This window comes from Hibiscus syriacus, unplaced genomic scaffold (genome assembly GCF_006381635.1).
Source record: "Hibiscus syriacus cultivar Baekdansim isolate YM2019G1 unplaced genomic scaffold, ASM638163v2 tig00110109_pilon, whole genome shotgun sequence".
Lineage (NCBI taxonomy): Eukaryota > Viridiplantae > Streptophyta > Magnoliopsida > Malvales > Malvaceae > Hibiscus > Hibiscus syriacus.
This window is the reverse complement of record NW_024062593.1, coordinates 300,674-319,328: the sequence shown is the minus strand read 5'-3', so window position 1 is coordinate 319,328 and position 18,655 is coordinate 300,674. Positions and strand designations below refer to the sequence as shown.

General features: G+C 33.9%; 2 protein-coding genes, 1 long non-coding RNA gene and 2 pseudogenes across 3 annotated transcripts; all 5 read right to left on the bottom strand.

The window, feature by feature from the left end:
* Window positions 1-2,242: 2,242 nt before the first annotated feature.
* On the bottom strand, window positions 2,243-4,256 carry LOC120215023 (annotated as a pseudogene).
* A 1,189-nt stretch (window positions 4,257-5,445) lies between these two features.
* On the bottom strand, window positions 5,446-6,584 carry LOC120214861 (annotated as a pseudogene).
* Window positions 6,585-6,758: 174 nt separating this feature from the next.
* Window positions 6,759-8,905, bottom strand: LOC120214860 (probable inactive receptor kinase RLK902). The gene is made up of 2 exons (XM_039212658.1): window positions 8,274-8,905; window positions 6,759-7,417 (listed from the first exon to the last, which is right to left on the bottom strand). Exons 1-2 carry the CDS (start codon window positions 8,779-8,781, stop codon window positions 6,873-6,875), a joined length of 1,053 nt encoding a protein of 350 aa, XP_039068589.1. The 5' UTR covers window positions 8,782-8,905; the 3' UTR covers window positions 6,759-6,872.
* A 5,201-nt stretch (window positions 8,906-14,106) lies between these two features.
* LOC120214863 (serine/threonine-protein kinase SRK2E-like) lies at window positions 14,107-17,837 on the bottom strand. Its single transcript, XM_039212659.1, has 9 exons — window positions 17,646-17,837; window positions 16,763-16,837; window positions 16,570-16,671; window positions 16,448-16,501; window positions 16,264-16,356; window positions 15,998-16,090; window positions 15,007-15,111; window positions 14,829-14,927; window positions 14,107-14,722 (listed from the first exon to the last, which is right to left on the bottom strand). The coding sequence occupies exons 1-9, from the start codon at window positions 17,820-17,822 to the stop codon at window positions 14,429-14,431; spliced, it is 1,092 nt and encodes a 363-aa protein (XP_039068590.1). The 5' UTR covers window positions 17,823-17,837; the 3' UTR covers window positions 14,107-14,428.
* On the bottom strand, window positions 15,144-15,644 carry LOC120214864. The gene is made up of 2 exons (XR_005524907.1): window positions 15,593-15,644; window positions 15,144-15,524 (listed from the first exon to the last, which is right to left on the bottom strand). It is a non-coding gene; the product is annotated as an uncharacterized LOC120214864 (long non-coding RNA).
* Window positions 17,838-18,655: the final 818 nt, after the last annotated feature.

Genomic DNA, 18,655 nt, shown 5'->3' with positions numbered 1-18,655 from the left:
TTTTTCAATTAAAGTACTGTTTTTATTGAATAAAAATAATTTTTTTAATTTAGGGTCGGGTCGAGTCGGATGAAGGGTATATATTATGCGAGTCGAGTCGAATTTCGAGTGGAACAGTCATTGTTCTCGGGTTGGGTCAGGTGTACCAAAAATCCGACCCAACCTAACCCGACACATGCCCATCCCTAACTATGCCATGTGTTATCCTCTCCTACCCAGTAAGAACAACTTCCCCAACAAACTCCTCCTACTCTTCCCGTTTCTTTACTCGCAACTTTTGAGTCACCGCTCAATGCTCGCAAACCTGACCTCGGGACCTCAATTTCTGCACTAATGTCTTCTTCCGCTAGTCTTTTCCATGCTTTGAACTTTTTTTTTTTCTTTCAAAACTAAAGGTCATATCATCGATACAAGTTGAGATTGGTGAGTTTGAAAAATTGTAGTGATGATATGGCCTTGAGTTTTATAAACGTGATGTTTAGAAGAGATATATTTTCAAGAGAATTAATAATCCATCAATACATTTGATTAAATGAAACCGATTTAACCTGAATAACATGGCTAATTCACGTAGACGACGTGTTAACTAAAAATTGCAAGTCACATGGAGTCATGGATAGTGGTCATGTTTTATAAACAACGTGCTTAGAAGTGTTTGCGTATTACTTTATATAAACTGAATATGCATGTGACATTTTGCACGAGGTCTTATTTTACAATAAATCTTTCCTTTGTCAACTAAAAAAAGTATATATAATTTTCACCAAATTGGCAACATGGCAAGTAACCTTAGATTCATACACTAACAAACCCTCACATTATATTTAAGTAGTTCACTCGTGTGTATAAATAGGGTGTGTATTGAGCATTGGGAACACAATATTTGGGAAAGAAACCGAAACACAGAGATATCAGGTGGCATTGGCATGGGATCGTGCGTTGCTAAAACGTACACATTGGGAAAGCTTCAAAACTATTGTGCGCGAGCTCTGTCCTTGCGGGGCAACCGAGTTTGGAAAGGCTTTACTTATACCGATTTCCCCAAAAGCATTATGCATGGAGACGACGGCGATTTTACGCACACGCAGAGCGAATGCACCGAAGAAAAGAACGCTCTGGGCTCCAAAGCTTGTCTTCTCTACCATCTGGATCATGGCAAAAAGTGGATCGTTGCCTGGAGTAATCTTTCACAAGAAACCAACAAGGTACATATATGTTTCACTTGATCCTTGAATATATATCATTGGGATGTATTTAGGGACTGTCATGGGTTGAGTCAGATAAGTTTTTTAGTATACTCGAATCGGATTTGAGTATAATATTTCACTCGTCATCCGATCTAATATAAATTTAAAACCCATCCGATCCAATTTTAAGATAAAAACCTGTAATCGACCCGACATATATAAATTTCATTTTATTAGATAAAATAAAGACCTAATTGAAAAAAAACATAAATAGAGGAGTATTATAACAATTATCCCGACACAAATATATATATATATATAAATATTTGATAAAAAATGGGCCTAATTGAAAATATATGTATATAGAGAGAGGGGCTAAAACTATACTATTATATTGGGTCAAGTTGATAGATCAAAATCCATCGAATTCGGATCATATTACATCAATCTGGACATAATGAAATTAATATATCGACTTCCATTGCAGGTCTACACCGACATCGTCGATCAACATATTCAATATAGACAGATTAAAATCAATCTTGAAATACGAGAAAAACAGAGTATGGATAAATATTGTCTCGGATATCGTGCACACGTTGAAATGCATCCGGCCGGTAGCGATACACCAATGGTTACAGCATACATCGAGCCCCATCACGATTGAAATAAAACAGAGCATGAAAGAATATCTCCACACATTCTATTGATAATCTGTTTTCGTTCCTATAAAATTTTATAAATTCATCTCTAACAAAAAATCACGTGTCCATCTCTAGTTGTATCCCCTAGTTGATTTGCGTTAGTTGTACCCACTATGTAAATGTTGAAGAACATTCATGTGATTAAAGCACCAAAGTCTAGACTATGAATTGAATATGGTTTGAAGAACTAAACTTTGAAGTTCATCTTGTGCATTTATCACCTACCTAATAGTAATTCCCCATACTAAGAAACAAAGAGAAGACAAGTATCAGTTAATATTTCCTATATGATCTATAGAATGATGGACGGTTGATGGTTGATGTATCAGTTAACATTTCTCATCACACTCATCACCATGGAGCGTTAGCAGCTGCCTCAAAAATTAGTTTATACCTCTTAGAATTCACTGTCAAGCCCTCTATTTCGGCATCCAGCCTTTGCATTTCCTCCTTTTTCCCCGAAAGCTCCAATTCTAGAGACCTCCTTGATTTCACTACCTGTTTTGATTCAAAATTTAGGCTCTGTAGATGATGCAAACCACCATCAACATCCAGAAGCTCAAGGCCAGTCGAAGAGTTCTCCGAAGTCGCGAAATCAGCTCGTGAGGTGGAAACCTCGAAAGCTCTAACGGCATCTGCAATGTTAACAATATCGATATTTAGATCGGCTGCTGGTATTTGTTCCCAAGGCCAAACAATTCAACAAGAAGAATAGTGAACTTCTTAGTACCTCTCGATTGTACGAATTCGGCCTTTTCTTCACCGGATCCAACATCCAAACTGCCATTCTCTGACTGGTTTTCTTCAGCTCTAAGATAAGACCTGCCATTTCTGTGGACTTCATATTGGTTAATATCTTGGGAAATATGCCCTGAAGACCAGAGTGAAATCACTTGTGGGGCTATATATGAAATATGAATAGTAATAAAGAACAGTCGATGAGTAAATAACCTACAGATGCCTGTCTGCTTTACACTGCTCTTTAATCTAAGTAAGCTAATAGCTGCATCTATTTCAGCTAAGCCATTCATTCTCACTATATATACCTGCAAATTTGAACATGGCACACCAGTATGTTTCTCCATACACTTTCATCAATATACTCCAAACTTCAACTGGCTTGAATTCATTTCATCCATTAACTGTCATAAGCAACAATGGGGTAAAAAGTATGAGACAATACCTTGAACTTGGAAGGCCTGATCAATTGGAAAAGTACAGCATCTCCGACAAGTAAACCATGTTCTTCGGAAAACTTTTTCCACCCGCCGCTCAACGCCTTTCTTTGGACGAGAAAAGTAATCCGGTATTCTTTTCCAGTGTCATCAACCAATATGACTGTACCATCATGGCTTGGCAAATTGAGTTGGCAGAATTCCTTAGGTAATGACTAGCACAGCCAAAGACAGAAAAATCAATGTGCAGAAAGAATTGTCCAGGAAACCATTAAAACTTTGGATATGAATATCATTGCTTACCATCCAAAACCCACGACAAACAACTGAGGGGATCATAATTTTGAAAAAACTAGGGAATTCAGGTGAGAGATTGGCTTGAACCTCTTCTGCTCTCTTTACGACCGGGGAATTTGCATAATCAAAGGTATAGTTCTTGTCCCTCGGCCTCTTCCTTCAGTATCCATAAACATGAACAGAATCAACAGTGCTTAAAAACAAAAATGAAAATCTACATCATTGAGAATAAATCAAAAACTTATCAATGAATTTACAAACCTCACAACCTTGCGAGGACAACCATAGATTCCCTGCTGAAGAAACCAGTTGTCCATTAGTCTATCATTTGAGTTAAAATCAATTTAGGGCTCATACCCAAATCCTAAAACAAGCACTGGAAAAACCAAAACTATAAGCTGAAGAACATCATATTACATTGTGGGTTTTCTTAATACATCAAAGATTTACAGAGATGGTTTAGTTTAGCATGATCCTATACAACAAGTCACATGAAAACAATAAGAACAAAGGGCAAAAACCCAGAGTAGTCATGTTATCTACGTACAAAAATAAATCATACATACATACATACATACATACATACATACATACATACATACCACATGGCGTTGTTGAAGAAGCGGGAAAAGCTGAGAAATGGGGACATGGTCATTTTCTTCTTCTTCGTCATCATCAAGTGAACATTTTCCTTCCATTTTCAAGGGCTCCTCTTGTTCTTCCACTTTGATTTTCATGTCGATGTTCATCAATAAACCAAAAAGAAAAACAATCTCTGGGTTCTTTTTACCAAAATGACAAATAATGCTACTAATGATGAACACCCAGAAACATTCTCACCGTACTAATTTGTTCTATCTGAAACTCTCTACGTTGTTTGCATTTGCATACATGTACGTACAGATACGGTATCATATTCTTCAAGGTTGGTTTATGCTTTTATATATCAGTGAGATGACAAAATACCGTGATACCAAAGAATATCAGAGGAATCAGGCCCGTTCACCTTAATCAGACAAAAGGATGGATCGGGCTGTTAAACATAATAATTAAATTTGTTTTTCAATTACTAAATTTTAATTATTTATAATTACTTGACCTAAATTGAATTAGAGGAACTTGATTTTATCGAATAAGATTTCTTAGAAAACAAAACGTTCATTCATCAATGTTTATCTTACAAAAGAATTCCATTAAAATGTATTAAATTTATCTCTATTAAATAAGAAATATGTTCAAATTAATATATTTGATAAATTAATCCCAAAGTTCTAACATCTAAATAAAACAAACTCTATACTTTTCCTCAAACCACGTTAAATAATATTTTATAAATTATAATTTAATTTGAATAATATATACCAATAAAATGATTTTGAAAAGTTATGATCGATTATGCTTTCATACAATAAACACTATCGATGATTCAAGGAAGCTGATAAGTTTCTAATTGTTGATAAAAACAAGCAGTTAAGCAGCCCTTTGTACCTTTTTTAACCAAAAAAAAACACTATCGATGATTATGGGTAGAGTAGAATAGGAAGGGGCTGGATTTTTGACACTCAAATCCAACTAGAATATAATAATTTTTCATCTGTATTTGATTTGGTACAGATTTAGAAAAATTTCATTCGACTCGATTCTCAACCTGATTTTTATGATAAAAACTCACACTCACAAATATATATAAAAATAATAATTCAAATCAAAACTTGTCGATATCAAATTCGGAATGAATATAAGAAAAACATAATCAACTACACAACTTTATACAAAAATTTCTCTCAATAACCTGTCTTTTATATATATATATATATATATATATTAAAAATTGTGCTATGTGGGGTTTTGAAAAAACGGTCAACGACCGTGATTTTGGCCACGATATAACGGTTTCGCCGCCGTCCGAGTTACCCGCGACGGCCGCAATTATGGTAAATTCGAAATAACAAAAAACGCGACCGCGATCTCGATTTGAAACCCTGGTACTATGTTCTTGTATGTACAAATTAAGTGAATGACACAAAAATAAACCAGGCCGTTCCTTTACTCTCATTTATTATCTGTCAAAAAGCATAAACCGTGCTACCGCTTGTAACTCTAACCTCTTTTCTGTCATCTTCTGTGATCTTTCATGGCTTTAACCGAACCCACTGGTATCGACCGTCCACAGGCATATCCTTCCCAATATCATAGTTGTACCTGCAAAAATATACAAAAAGAAAGTTTATTAGTTAGTTAGAGACTAGGATTTCCAGATTCTACAAACGCTAAAGTGCGACATTATGGTGACATTCCTTATCCTACGCACACTTACCTCTCAACGAAACGTTCTTGTTCGTACTTTTCGGTGACGGAGAAGAACTCGTCGATCTCCTCTTGCGACGGTGTTTTCGGATGCTGCTTACATTGTGGCGGTGGCGGATTTTTCTCCGGTGATTCCATTTCCTCTGAGTCTCTTCTGAGCTCGTTTGATAATGGAGTTGTTTCTCTACTGAAAATATAATAGGTGAGGAGAGATTATAAAAAGGTGACAGTTAAAAGGAAACGATTCGGCCTTTTTTGAATTTTTTTGATGGATAGAAGTGGAGATAAATGAAAAATAATAGTAGTCATTAATGAAGGAATTAGTTAAAAATAACCTGAATTTGATGATGTTGATGCACGTTGAGATTTCAGTTTCAAAACTCTTGGCCTGCAAAAACACATTCATGAACTGTAAGTCTATAATTATTAAAAAAACGATAGATAAAAGCTCATACGAAACAGTTCTTGTTCTTAATTTCCCTCGCACGCTAATTTTTCTCAGCAACCAAACGGGAGAACCAAAAATAGAAATCAGAAGAAAAACGAAACGGAAATACGAACTTCACCTCTAGATCTACGAATCTCAAACTATCCTCCACAATACCACATCCACATGAGTTATTATTGCTTGAACAACGAGAGAGAGAAAAAACGCCGGAGCAGAGACTGGAACACTTGTCACCACCGCCAGCGGCGAGCACTACACCGGAAGCCGCGGCGGTAATATTAGCATCTTCAACGAATTCGAAAGGAAGCATGGTTGTCCGATCTCAATGTCCGGTGAAGTTAACTCCAATTCCTGCAATCCTCGAGAATCGACGGTACTCTTTCTCCTCTTTGATAACAAGAATGAAGAACCTTGCGTTCGAAACTTCCATTTCCGCTCTGTCTGCACTTGGTTTATAGCTCCTCATACAAAAGCATTTAGAATATGTTCCATGTATTCAAATTAGATTCTATAATCAAGTTGTCGTTTAAGCTGATAGTAAATTGTCATCTGAAGCTTCAAAACTAACAATTATGCTGATAAAATGAATCAATTCATAGCATATCAATACGAAAAAAAATCAATTTAAATGTTTCACCTTGTTTATTACTCATTTTATTGTGATTTTATAACATTTAGATACATGACAGTGTATCTTGATTTACAGTATAATCTCTCCTATCACATAAGTGGAGAAAACAAATATTTTTTCCACTCACAATGCTTTGATCATCCGGACCACATCCTCCATGGAAGGTCTACTTTGTGGTTTACACAACAAGCAGATCCTTGCAATTTCTATCATTCCTGCCAAATTTTCGTTCACTAAATCACCCATTTTCTTATCATACACGCTGCTTAATCCCCATTTCCCCTTCCTCTCGTGCACGTAAGCCCTCAAGTTGGTCATCGAGGGTCTTTGCCCGGTGATTAGCTCCAACAACAGTACCCCGAAGCTGTAGACATCGGATTTTTGAGTGAACGTTTTCGGGTGATGACCCTTGAGTTCGGGTGCCACTCGGCCCGGATTTCGTTTGACGGTCATTTCCGGGGGCACTAGATACGGCGTTTCGTAGCTCGAGAGACATGCGGAGAAATCGACTCGGATTAGGATGTTGGAAGCCTTGATCACACCACATATGAGTGGTTCGGCATTTTGAGTTACTCGGCTGTGGATTAGAGCTACTGCTTGGGCTGCATATAATGCTATCCTTTTTCTGATTCCCCAGTTTAATGGAGTGAATTGGATCCCTTCACTGCCTACACATTTCCAAGAAAATAATAATAATTTGAATTCTAAATAAATAGTTAGGTTAATATAACGGCAATTAAATGGAAAACAATAATAAAGATAAAGAATATAAAGATTTATGTAAAAAAAATAAAAAAGAAAGAATCATAAATAGAGAAGAAGAATTTTACTATAGTAGGTAGAGATTAATATTTGACTCGAATTTGACGTGATCCTATAAGTTTAGGTTCGGGTTATGTCAAGTTATTTTAAAGATGAGATTAGATCAGGTTTAGGATAAAAATGCTTAACACAACCTGAGAATAATAATATAATTAACTTTTACATATTTAAGGATAATTGCTATAACGCATTTCTACATTTGTTTAAAATAGATCTCTATCCTAATAAAAATGAGAATTATATATATATATATATATATATATATATATGTCAGGTTGGATGAGTTTAAATTTTTATCCCAAAAATCAAATTGTATATCACCTCGAGTGAAACTTTCCTAAACCCAGATTAAATAGGATGACGAATGGAAGGGCGTTATACTCAAGTTGAGTTTGGGTGGGCTAAAACCTCAACACAATCCGACCTATAATCATCCCTAATAATCAACGATAAATTATAAGAGAATTATACAATAATACATCGAACTTTAGAATCATAAATAATAAATCCTATATACATATTTATAGGTGTATGAATACATTAATTTTAATTGAATAAAACCATATTATACCAAACGATTTGTATAATAAACTTCGAAGTAATGTAAAATGAAATATGAGTCATAAGATTCATCCTCAATAAGGCTTAATTCAGCAAATTGAATATGTAAGTATATATGCATATGAAGAAATGATAGGTTACCATGTAAAAGCTCTTCCAAACTTCCCAAGATCAAGTACTCATACATGATGAAAGCCTCTCCACCGTACCAAAAGCTGAAATGTATAGGCAGCAACAGCCCATCATCCTTCATTCCTCCGAAGAAATTGACCCACATCTCCAGACCACCCGCGCTCACCATCAGCCCTTCTCGGATCTTCCGAATTGTTACCACCGAACCGCATCCGAGAACAACCTTAAACAGTGTCCCTAAAGTGCCTTCACCCAGCCTGGTTTTCGGGATTTGAGCCAGTTCCGTCGGATCGTATTTCTTGGCGACCGTAGCGTCCCCGAATATCACCTTCATCGGAAGCATAACCTTCACTTCCAGTAACGAACTCGGTGTTATCGTCGTCGGCGTCGTAGCTTTCCCGTCGCTGGACTTGGGATTGTTTTTTCTGACTCCGTTGCATATGAAAACGACGAAGGCGGAAAAGAAAATTACCATGGCCGTATAAATGATCAGAGATCTGAGAGGATCCAACAACATTTCAGAATAGAGTACGTGGAACTCCTGAGGCTGTTGTTCTGTTGGGAAAACATTGCAGAGAGAATGCCTTTGTCTTCTTTTTTGCTTCTTTCATTGGATTTTTCACCTTCAACTTTGGGATCAACAATCACCCTTGTACTGGGCTTGGACATTATTTTTATGTGAAGTTAATTATAAGAGGTTTAAAACACAAATCACCCTTAAATTTGGTAACTTTGATCAAGTAACTCTTCAACTTCTTTTTCCGTTAAATTGGTCCATGAATTTTTCTTTCAAAATCAAATCGTCCCCGATCTTATTAAGTTTATTCAAATTGCCTCCTTAAGTTTTAAATATAACACAAAATAACACTTGTGGTTAACAGGTTAATTTTTTAAAATAGGCATAATAATAAAATTAACCCATAACATTTGTTCAAATGATCACTTTTACTTATATATTTTTAATCTTCAATATTTCAAATTGTAATCAAAATAACCTATATTGGATAGAAACCGTCAATTTACTAACGATCAATGCATGTTGTTGGCTTTATATTTTCATATATGCTTAAATATTGTTGACATGTCGCATGTAAGTGAAGACCTGGTATATGTCATGTTATCCGATTAAACATATGTGAAAATATTAATCTCTAACATGCGTTGACAATTAATTAATTAACTATTTTCATCCAATATGAACTATTTTGATAAAAAAAAGTAAGGATAAAGTACACAAATGATCCATCGACTAACTATTAAAAGTTATAAAACGGCCCCTCAGTCATAGGACGTTGTTTGTTCCAAACTCTTCCTTTACAGTTAAAAAACGATAGTCATCTGAGCTATATGTTAACATATTGACTGTGATATAATAAAATCTGATCCCATAATCGTTTAAGTTGTAATTTTTTAATCAAGTCTCCGTTTGCATTATGTAATCGAGCTAGTACTTGAAACATTATGTCATCGAATCAGTTTTTGAAAGCAACGGTGGTGCTAATAGATGTCATTAAGATGTTATTTTATCATATCCCAATGAGTAAGTTAAAGTTTAGCTTAGACGACCATCAAATCTTTAGCAGAAAAATACGAGTTTGGAATATATGAATAGTTGAGTGATCATTTTGTAACTTTTAATAGTCGAGAGACTCAATAAAACAATGTCATATAGTTAAAGGATCATTTTGTAATTTTTCATAATCAAGAAACTCAACAAAATAGTATCTTATACCTAAAAGTTAAAACATTAAACTTCAAATATATATATAAGAGCTAATATATATATAAGAGCTAAAATGATCATAGGATAAACATTGAAAGCTAAAGTGGTCATAGGATAAACATTGAAAGCTGATTTGATATATATATATATATTGATACAACCATTCGTTTTCGATTTATTAATTAATTAATCTGAATTGAGTATTACAAAAACGAAGATGATACTCTCAACCTAGTTTACTCTATTCGCAAACGTCAAGATTTAAATCTCTGACTTTTCCTTAAAAGATAAAATATCCCGTCTCACTAGATCATTGCTTAAAAGATGAAATATATCATCTCATTAGACCAACAAGTCCATAAAACATGCATTAATGTTATTGTTTTAGTGATCCATGTCAATAAAATAATTAAAATTATTAATTTAGGAATTATTTAGGTCATGTTTTTAAAATTCAAAAGTAATTTTAAAGGTCAATTTTTTTCCAAAAAGCAATAATGCGGCTGACAAGGAATGCGTTAAATATATCACATCCCTCTACGGCTCTACCCCAACCTTATCTTCAGTTCCTTTTACCTTATCCAAAACTTTTTTTAATTATGGATAAACTACATCATAAATCACTTTTGTTTTTATTTTCTCTTTATTTAATCACTAAAGTTCACTGAACCATTTGTTAATAATGATTAATTTTTATTTTGTCCCTAAAATATTTAAGATCTATCAATTAAATCACTAAACCGAGACCACCACATTCCTTGATTTCCCTGCCGCCACTTCTTCGATCAGCTTCTCCGGCCAGAATCAAAATCAACGAGTCCCCCTTAATAACCATCCATCCTCAACTCTTAAAAGATAAAATTCACACACACAAAAGAACCACGGATCAAAATTCCAAAATCTCAGTACTACACCCAGAAATCTTGTTGGAAAATTGAAGAGATACAAATAGAAAATATGTTTATCTTAGCAAAACCATCATAATTCATACCCTAAATTTACACGTCCAAATCCCCACAACGTAGCTAGTTAAGAAAACAACAAAATTACAAATGATCTGAAACGATCATCGCTTCTCCAATGAAACAAGACAACTCGAAAATTTGAAATCGATCGATCTCAAGGAAGAAACCCAACTAAGGGAATCGGAGAAGCAAAAGACCGGCTAGTCATCACCACAGTCGGCAATTCGTTTTGATGAATAGCCACGCCAACTGCTTCAGCCACGGTCATGACAAATTCGACGGCTAATCTCATCAACTCCACGCAGATCTCCAATCTTTGAAGCACCATTTTTGCAAAAGCTCTTCAAGAAGTACTTTTCTCTCTCTATGTATTAACTTTTTTGAGTCTTTCTCTATCTCTGCTCTTTAAGATGGCTCTATTTATATACTACTATTTCTTGTAAGCAAAATTATAATATTGTCAAGTATTTATTATAGGGTAAATTGTATAAATGATCCCCTAACTATAGAGTATTATTTTATTGAGTCTCTTAACTATTAAAATTTACAAAATGAACCCTTAACGATAGGACAATATTTTATTGAGTCCTCCGACTATTAAAAGTTACAAAATGGTCACTTGGCTATTCATATGTTCCAAACTCGTTATTTCTCGTTAAAAATCGGTGGTCGTCTAAGATGGACATTAACTTGTTGACTGAGATATGATAAAATTTGATCTCATAATCGTTTTAGTTATATTTTGTGGATCAAAGGTCTGTTTATATTATATCGTCGAGGCAGTGCTTGAAATATTATGTTGGCGAGCTAGTGCTTGAAAGCAACGACAATGCCAATAGACATCATTAAAATGTGAGTTTATCATATCTCAGTTAGCTTGTTAACGTCTCGTTCAAAAGGGAATCAATTTTTTAATATAAAATGTTGATTTTAGAACATATGAATAGTTAAGTGACTATTTTGTAACTTTTGATACTCGTAGATTCAACAAAATAATATTTTATAATCATGAGGTTATTTTATAATTTTTAATAGTCATAAAACTCAACAAAATAATAATTTATAGTCGAAACATTTATCTACTTTACCCTTTATTTAAAAAAACATTCATGCATTACTTTTTCTTATAATATTATAGTTTTGATAAAGTATACTAGAAGTCATCGAATCATTCTTTAAATGATCATTTTGATCGCTAAATTTTAAAAAAAATTAAAATAAATATTAAATTTACTAAATTATAATGATAACGTTATAATAATTATAAAAGTTTGATAAATTTAATAGTTATTTTAATTTTTTTAAAAATTAAAAATTGAAATAATCATTTAGGTATAAAAATCTTTAATATCTTTTATATAATATTTTATTTTTATAAAATATATTATATGTGTAACATTATTGGGTGGTAGGAAACATAGATGAAAACGATTGCTTATACTAGATAAATATAACCTTTCGAAACAACCAAAGGTCGTCTTTGCCTTTTTTTTTCCCTTCCTGAAAATAAGGATAAATTTACATTTTGGTAATTGAACTTAGTTTTAACGTCTAATTTGGTACCAAATATTTTCTTGGTTTAAGTAGGTATCTAAGTTTTGACTTTAAATATTTAAATTTAATTTTTGGTTCAAATTAATAATTTAATTTAATTTTTTTAATCAAAATTGGTACTTATAGTAAACGAGTTATTTGAATATGAGTTCATGTACCAATTTGAACCCAAAAAATCAAATTCACACTCCCAAAATAAGACTAAAAAATTATTTAGATACTAATTGAACCTTATGTCATTCATATACCAAAATGTATATTTACCCAAAATTAATACGATTGTCTGTCAAAATCTTTCAATTCATCTCTAAATGTAAAATATAATAATTACCATATAGGGTTTTAACCTTTTTTTTATTTAGAAAACTTCCCATGCAAAATTTTTAAATTTATTTGAGGATAAGAATGAAGATTTATTATGGTTCTAATTAGGTCGTCTAGTACGTGATTACAAAGGAATCTTAAGCAACGTTTTGGCATTCACATGAAAGTGAGTTCAAATTTCAAAGCATGAAGAGATTAATATGGTGTTTTGCCGATGCTTTTATGGGGTAGGGTCCCTGGAATCGGACATTCGGACTTCAAAGGCTCATTCCACGTTTAATCGATTTTGAATAAATATTTTTCTCTCTTTTGGAACTCAATTAATTATAAGAAATTTCATAAAATATTTTCATAAGTTGTCCAAAGTTTCAGTCCAGTAAAACAATGTATAGTATAATAGGTTGGTTCAAGTAGTAATTAATTTGATATCATTTAAGTAGGTCTCGAGTTCGAGATCTTTTGTATACAACAAATTCCCGGTGAAAGGTTTACCTAGCAAAACCAATTGTGTGACATATGTCGGTCTGAATTAGCCAGAACAAAACTCTAAGAAAATGAGAGAGCAATAAAAAAGGGTTAATTACATGGTTGATCAGTTATGTTTGTATTTTGTTCACTTTTCTTCACTGATTTCAAAATGCATAATATATTGTCACTTTCGGTTTTATTTAATTAAGACAGGGTCACTTTCAATTTTATTTAATTAAGATGTAGTCACAACGGGTTAACTGTCGTTAACAGTTAACAGATTAAGTGACGTGATACTTTGGTATAATCACACATTTGGTCCATTTTATTTATACATTCTTTCAATCTAACCATACTTTTAATAAATTAAAATAAATTTAATCGTCCAATCAAATGAAGCCACATGGCATAATATATATATATATAAACTTTAAAAAATATTTTTTATATAAATACTAAACTTAAATTTATAATATTTTATATATATTAACTTCAAAAAATATGTTTATATTAACTTCTTAAATAAATTTTATTATTAACTTAATTTAATTTAAAAATATATATTTTATTATTATCTAAACTTATAAAAATATATTTTAGTATTATGGCACGTGGCATAATTCGATTAGATGATTAAATTTATTTTAATTTATTAAAAGTATGACTAAATTGAGAGAATATGTAAATAACATGGACCATATGTGAGATTATACCAAAATATTTAACTACCATGTCACCTAACCCATCAACTATTGAAGACATTTAGCTCGTATCTTAATTAAATAAAAACTTTCTTTTGGTCGGACATTAAAGGTTCATTTCATGTACTGTATAAAGTTATACAACAAACTTTCTAGAAATGGAGACAATGAGTCACCACACCAGTGCAGTTAAAAAGACAGCCAACACTTCATTACATGTTGTCACAAGACTAAAGAAACAGTACATAAACGGCAATACCGATGAAATGCTGGATTCTGGCTTGACATGGAGAAAAACCCAGTATTTCCTGTCCCATGCTTACAATAAAATGATAGCCTCTTCTGTCGTTTCTCCCCGAAAGGTTCAGGGTGTAAAACTTCAATGAATGTTGGATGATCACCCTTCTCTGCACATGTGCATGGCTATAATCACATTGCATATATTATCTCTCCACTGCTATCAATGTCAAGTTCGGGATCACTGTCTAGGTCCTCCTCCATATCGTCGTCGATGTCCAGGCTACCGGTCAAATACTGATTGAGACTATTTGTATTGGCCGCAGGGATAGTGGCTTCAGAAATGATCTGCATGATCTCATCGACACTTTGCATCGGTTGATCGGTTTCTTCAAACTGATTGTTCATCGTATTCTCGTCCATGAGGTCTGCTGGTAGGTTCTTTAGAAACCACTCGTGGTTCCTAATTTCGGGAATGGATATCCTCTGTTGCAATAAAAAAAAAAATTCCTACATTAGAATTTAGGAATCAAGGAATAAAGAAGAAATGAGGGCAAGCATATTTACGCAGGTCTCGAGAAAGAGAACCAACCTTTGCAGGGTCAGCCACAAAGATCCTTGACATCAGATGACGGCACTCAGGCGATATATGAACGTAGTCAGGGATTGAGTACTGGACATTTAAAATTCTCTGCAAAAACCATTCTATTACGTCAGTCAACATTTTAAAGTAGTTGCCACTGAGTTTATCAAAACAGGACTGCATTTACATGAATTGTTTTGTGGAAGTTCTTAGGATCCTCGGGGTCTTCGAATGGATACGCTCCAACCAACATAACGTATAAGGTTACACCACAAGACCAGACATCTGCAATCTGACATATTTCATTGGAAAAGAAAATATAAGCATATATAGTACTTAGAAAGCGAAACATGAGCTAAAAAATGTATTATCCTTGCTCTTGTACTACAGCAATATACTATAATACGTCATCGAATCATTTTGAGAAGCCGATCATAAAAACCTTAAGCAGAGCAAAAATCAAGTGACAAAACGATCATAAATATATTTTAATATAAGCTACAATGCCATTCCTGCAGACTACAATTCTAATCTGCTTCTATGGTCTTTATTTCATCCATTGATCCTAACCAATAGCAAGAACCATCAATTATTCAAACTTCGAGCAATTCTACATCCCTTATTCCACATTATTTTTTACATTTTCCTTTAGAGGCGGAATTAAACAGAATGATATTCTCGACAAGCCCTAACAGGTCACTATATCTATGATTAACTTATCCCACTTACTAGGATGCATTGTGTTCTCACTAGTGGCTGTTCTCTTAACCTACGACACGTAGTAGAACAAAACCACGGAAAACACAGGGCATGATGTTAGTGGCTATTCTCCTAGTCCCTGAGATTTGCGTTGTTCATATTCAACCTCATTATAGTAAGACATGATGATAGTTATTGATCTGATATGATTGGTCGAGAACTTCAGAACACAAGCCAGAAAACAATGTGCGCCAGAATAATTAAGACAGAAGAATACGGCATTTAATTTCTGACAGAAGAAGAGGTGTTATTATCAAAGGTTTATTACGGGGAAAACGGTTCACATACTGGAAGACTAGAATAGTTCTTTCGAAGAACATAAGCCTGGTAGTTGAGAATACAACATTCTTAGTTAGATGGAGCTTGCACTACCACAAGTATGCGGAAGTTTAAACGGGAAAAATAAGAAGCAATATTACCTTTCCATCATATTCTTTCTTCAGTAACACTTCAGGAGCTATATAAGCGGGAGTTCCAACGGTTGATTTCGGTTGTGAATGCAGCACTGAAGACTGGAAAAAGTATTCGATGTCAACATACATGTAGATGGAAAATCAAGACAATGAAGTTGCATGCTTTGCAAACACCCTTTGATGTACTAAACAATTATATTTGTTACAAAACAGAACAGTTAAAGTCAAACTCTACCATGGCACAAGCAAATGGTAATAGGCATATATTGTACCTTGGAATACCCGAAATCGCAAATCTTCAAGCAAGGAGCTGGACTCCCATCAAGTAGCGTGTTCTCCAATTTCAGGTCTCGATGGCATACTTGCTTCAGATAGAAAATCAGCAAAAAGGGGATCTCAGCTGAATCACAACTTGAATTCTCTTTCAGATAAGGGAACAAAACAAATGTTACTCACCATTGCATGACAGTAACTGACTCCCGATATAAGCTGTTGAAAGAAGAAGCGTGCCTGAAAATATACTGAGATACATAAAAGAAAATTCCACATCACTAACACTAAAAGAACAAAGATGGGGCGGATCGGGCACTGAACCGGCCGGCATTACATATCCGCTCGAAAAGCTCTCCTCCGGATGCATATTCCATTACAATGGCCAGGTGTGTCGGTGTTAATATTACCTATACCACATCACAGTTTTCAGTTTTCAAAAGTTAAAAAACTTCCTCGAGGATGGAAAAGGTAGTAAACATTTAACAATGGAAAACAAACCTCTTTGAATCTGACGATATTCGGATGCCTTAGCGACCTGTGGTTGATGATTTCCCTTTGTACGTTTTCGTCTATCTGTTGCACACAACTCAAGAAGAGGAAAAGAAACACTAAGTCAAACTGATAAATTCTTCATAGACACTTTGCAACTTCGTAACATGATTGCGACAATCAACTAGAGATCATCGAGTTCAATACATGCCGTCCCAAATGAATATCTGAAATCAATACCATTTATGTAATAAAATCTAATGTATGAATCAATAAATTGAAATTTGCAGCTACAAATTCTTCATAGACAAACTTTGCAACTTCATAATTAAGCATGATAACGATAATCAACTAGAGCTCATCGATTTTCGATACATGTTCTAAATTCAATACCATTTATGTAATAAAATCTAAAGTATGAATCAAGAAATTGAAATTTGCAGCTACAAAATTGAACTTCATTGAAGACAAACTCAAAGACCATAACTAGCAATAAACTCAAAGATCACCAAATTACAATCCATTCAAGCTCAACCACCAAATCCATAAACATGAAAAAGAAATTGAAATTTGCAGCTACAAAATTGAACTTCACTAAAGACAAACTCAAAGACCATAATTAGCAATAAACTCGAAGATTACCGAATTCTTCACCAAATTACAATCCGTTCAAGCTCAACCACCAAATTCATAAACATGAAAAAGAAATTGAAATTTGCAGCTACAAAATTGAACTTCACTAAAGACAAACTCAAAGACCATAATTAGCAGTAAACTCAAAGATCACCGAATTCTTCACCAAATTACAATCCATTCAAGCTCAACCACCAAATTCATAAACACGAAAAAGAAAACCCAGAAAAAAATCACTGAAATTTTAGAGGAAACTAACCTTCTCACCTCTCTCGATGTACTTAACAGCAACAAGCTCATCAGTCTGCTTGTCTCTCATCAGCCGAGCCACCCCAAAGTTCCCAGAACCGATATCTTTAACCAGCTCATAACGATCGCTGTCATGCATGATTGGCATATCCATCCCTGGTCCCACTGTTACTGCTTCTCGGCTCATTTCTCTTTACTCAAAACAAAGCTTAAAGTTCTAAAAAAACAGACCCAAAAAAAAAAGAGAGGCAGAACCCAAAGCTTTCACATTATGATATTGTGGTTTAAGAGGAAACCCAGTTTGAGATCAAGCTAGGCGGTGAAGTTGATGGAGGGTAACGTGGCAGAACAGCATCCGTACGATGAGTTTCTTTTTTCTTTTTTTAAATGCGTTTGGTTCTGTTTAGGTTGGCGATTGAATGAGATTTTGTCCGTGAAATCTTTACCCACTTGAACTGATCTCAGAAAGAAAGAAAGACATGTGGGAGCTCGTGAAATATGCGGCTTTTCTTCCCCTCAAATTGTGAATCCCAGACTTTACTTTCTTTTTATAAAAAGCTACAATCTTTTTTCTCTCTCCTTTTAAAGAAAAATACCGACTTTTTAAAGGTGGGGCTCTTTCTCCTGTTAATCCAGAAACTGAGATCAAGTGTGACAGTGCGGATTTCTCAGTGGAAGGAAAGTTTCATGGTCCATGATTGGTCTATGAATTCAGTGAAAAACAATACCCCTTAAGTAACTTTTGGCATAATTACAAAATTTCTCCTAAAGCTTACATAAATGATTAATTTGACCCTATTCTTTTTTTAACATTTTAACCTCCAAAGTTTTAATTTTTTTTGTCAAATAACCCATGTTGAAAGCAAATCATTAGTTCAGTAATGATCAACACATGGTGTTGACATTACATTGCCACGTCAATAATTAAATACATATGAAAATATCGCGTCAGCAATATGTTTTAATCGTTAATCAATTAATGATTTTCTTCCAATAGAAAATATTTTGATTAAAAATTAG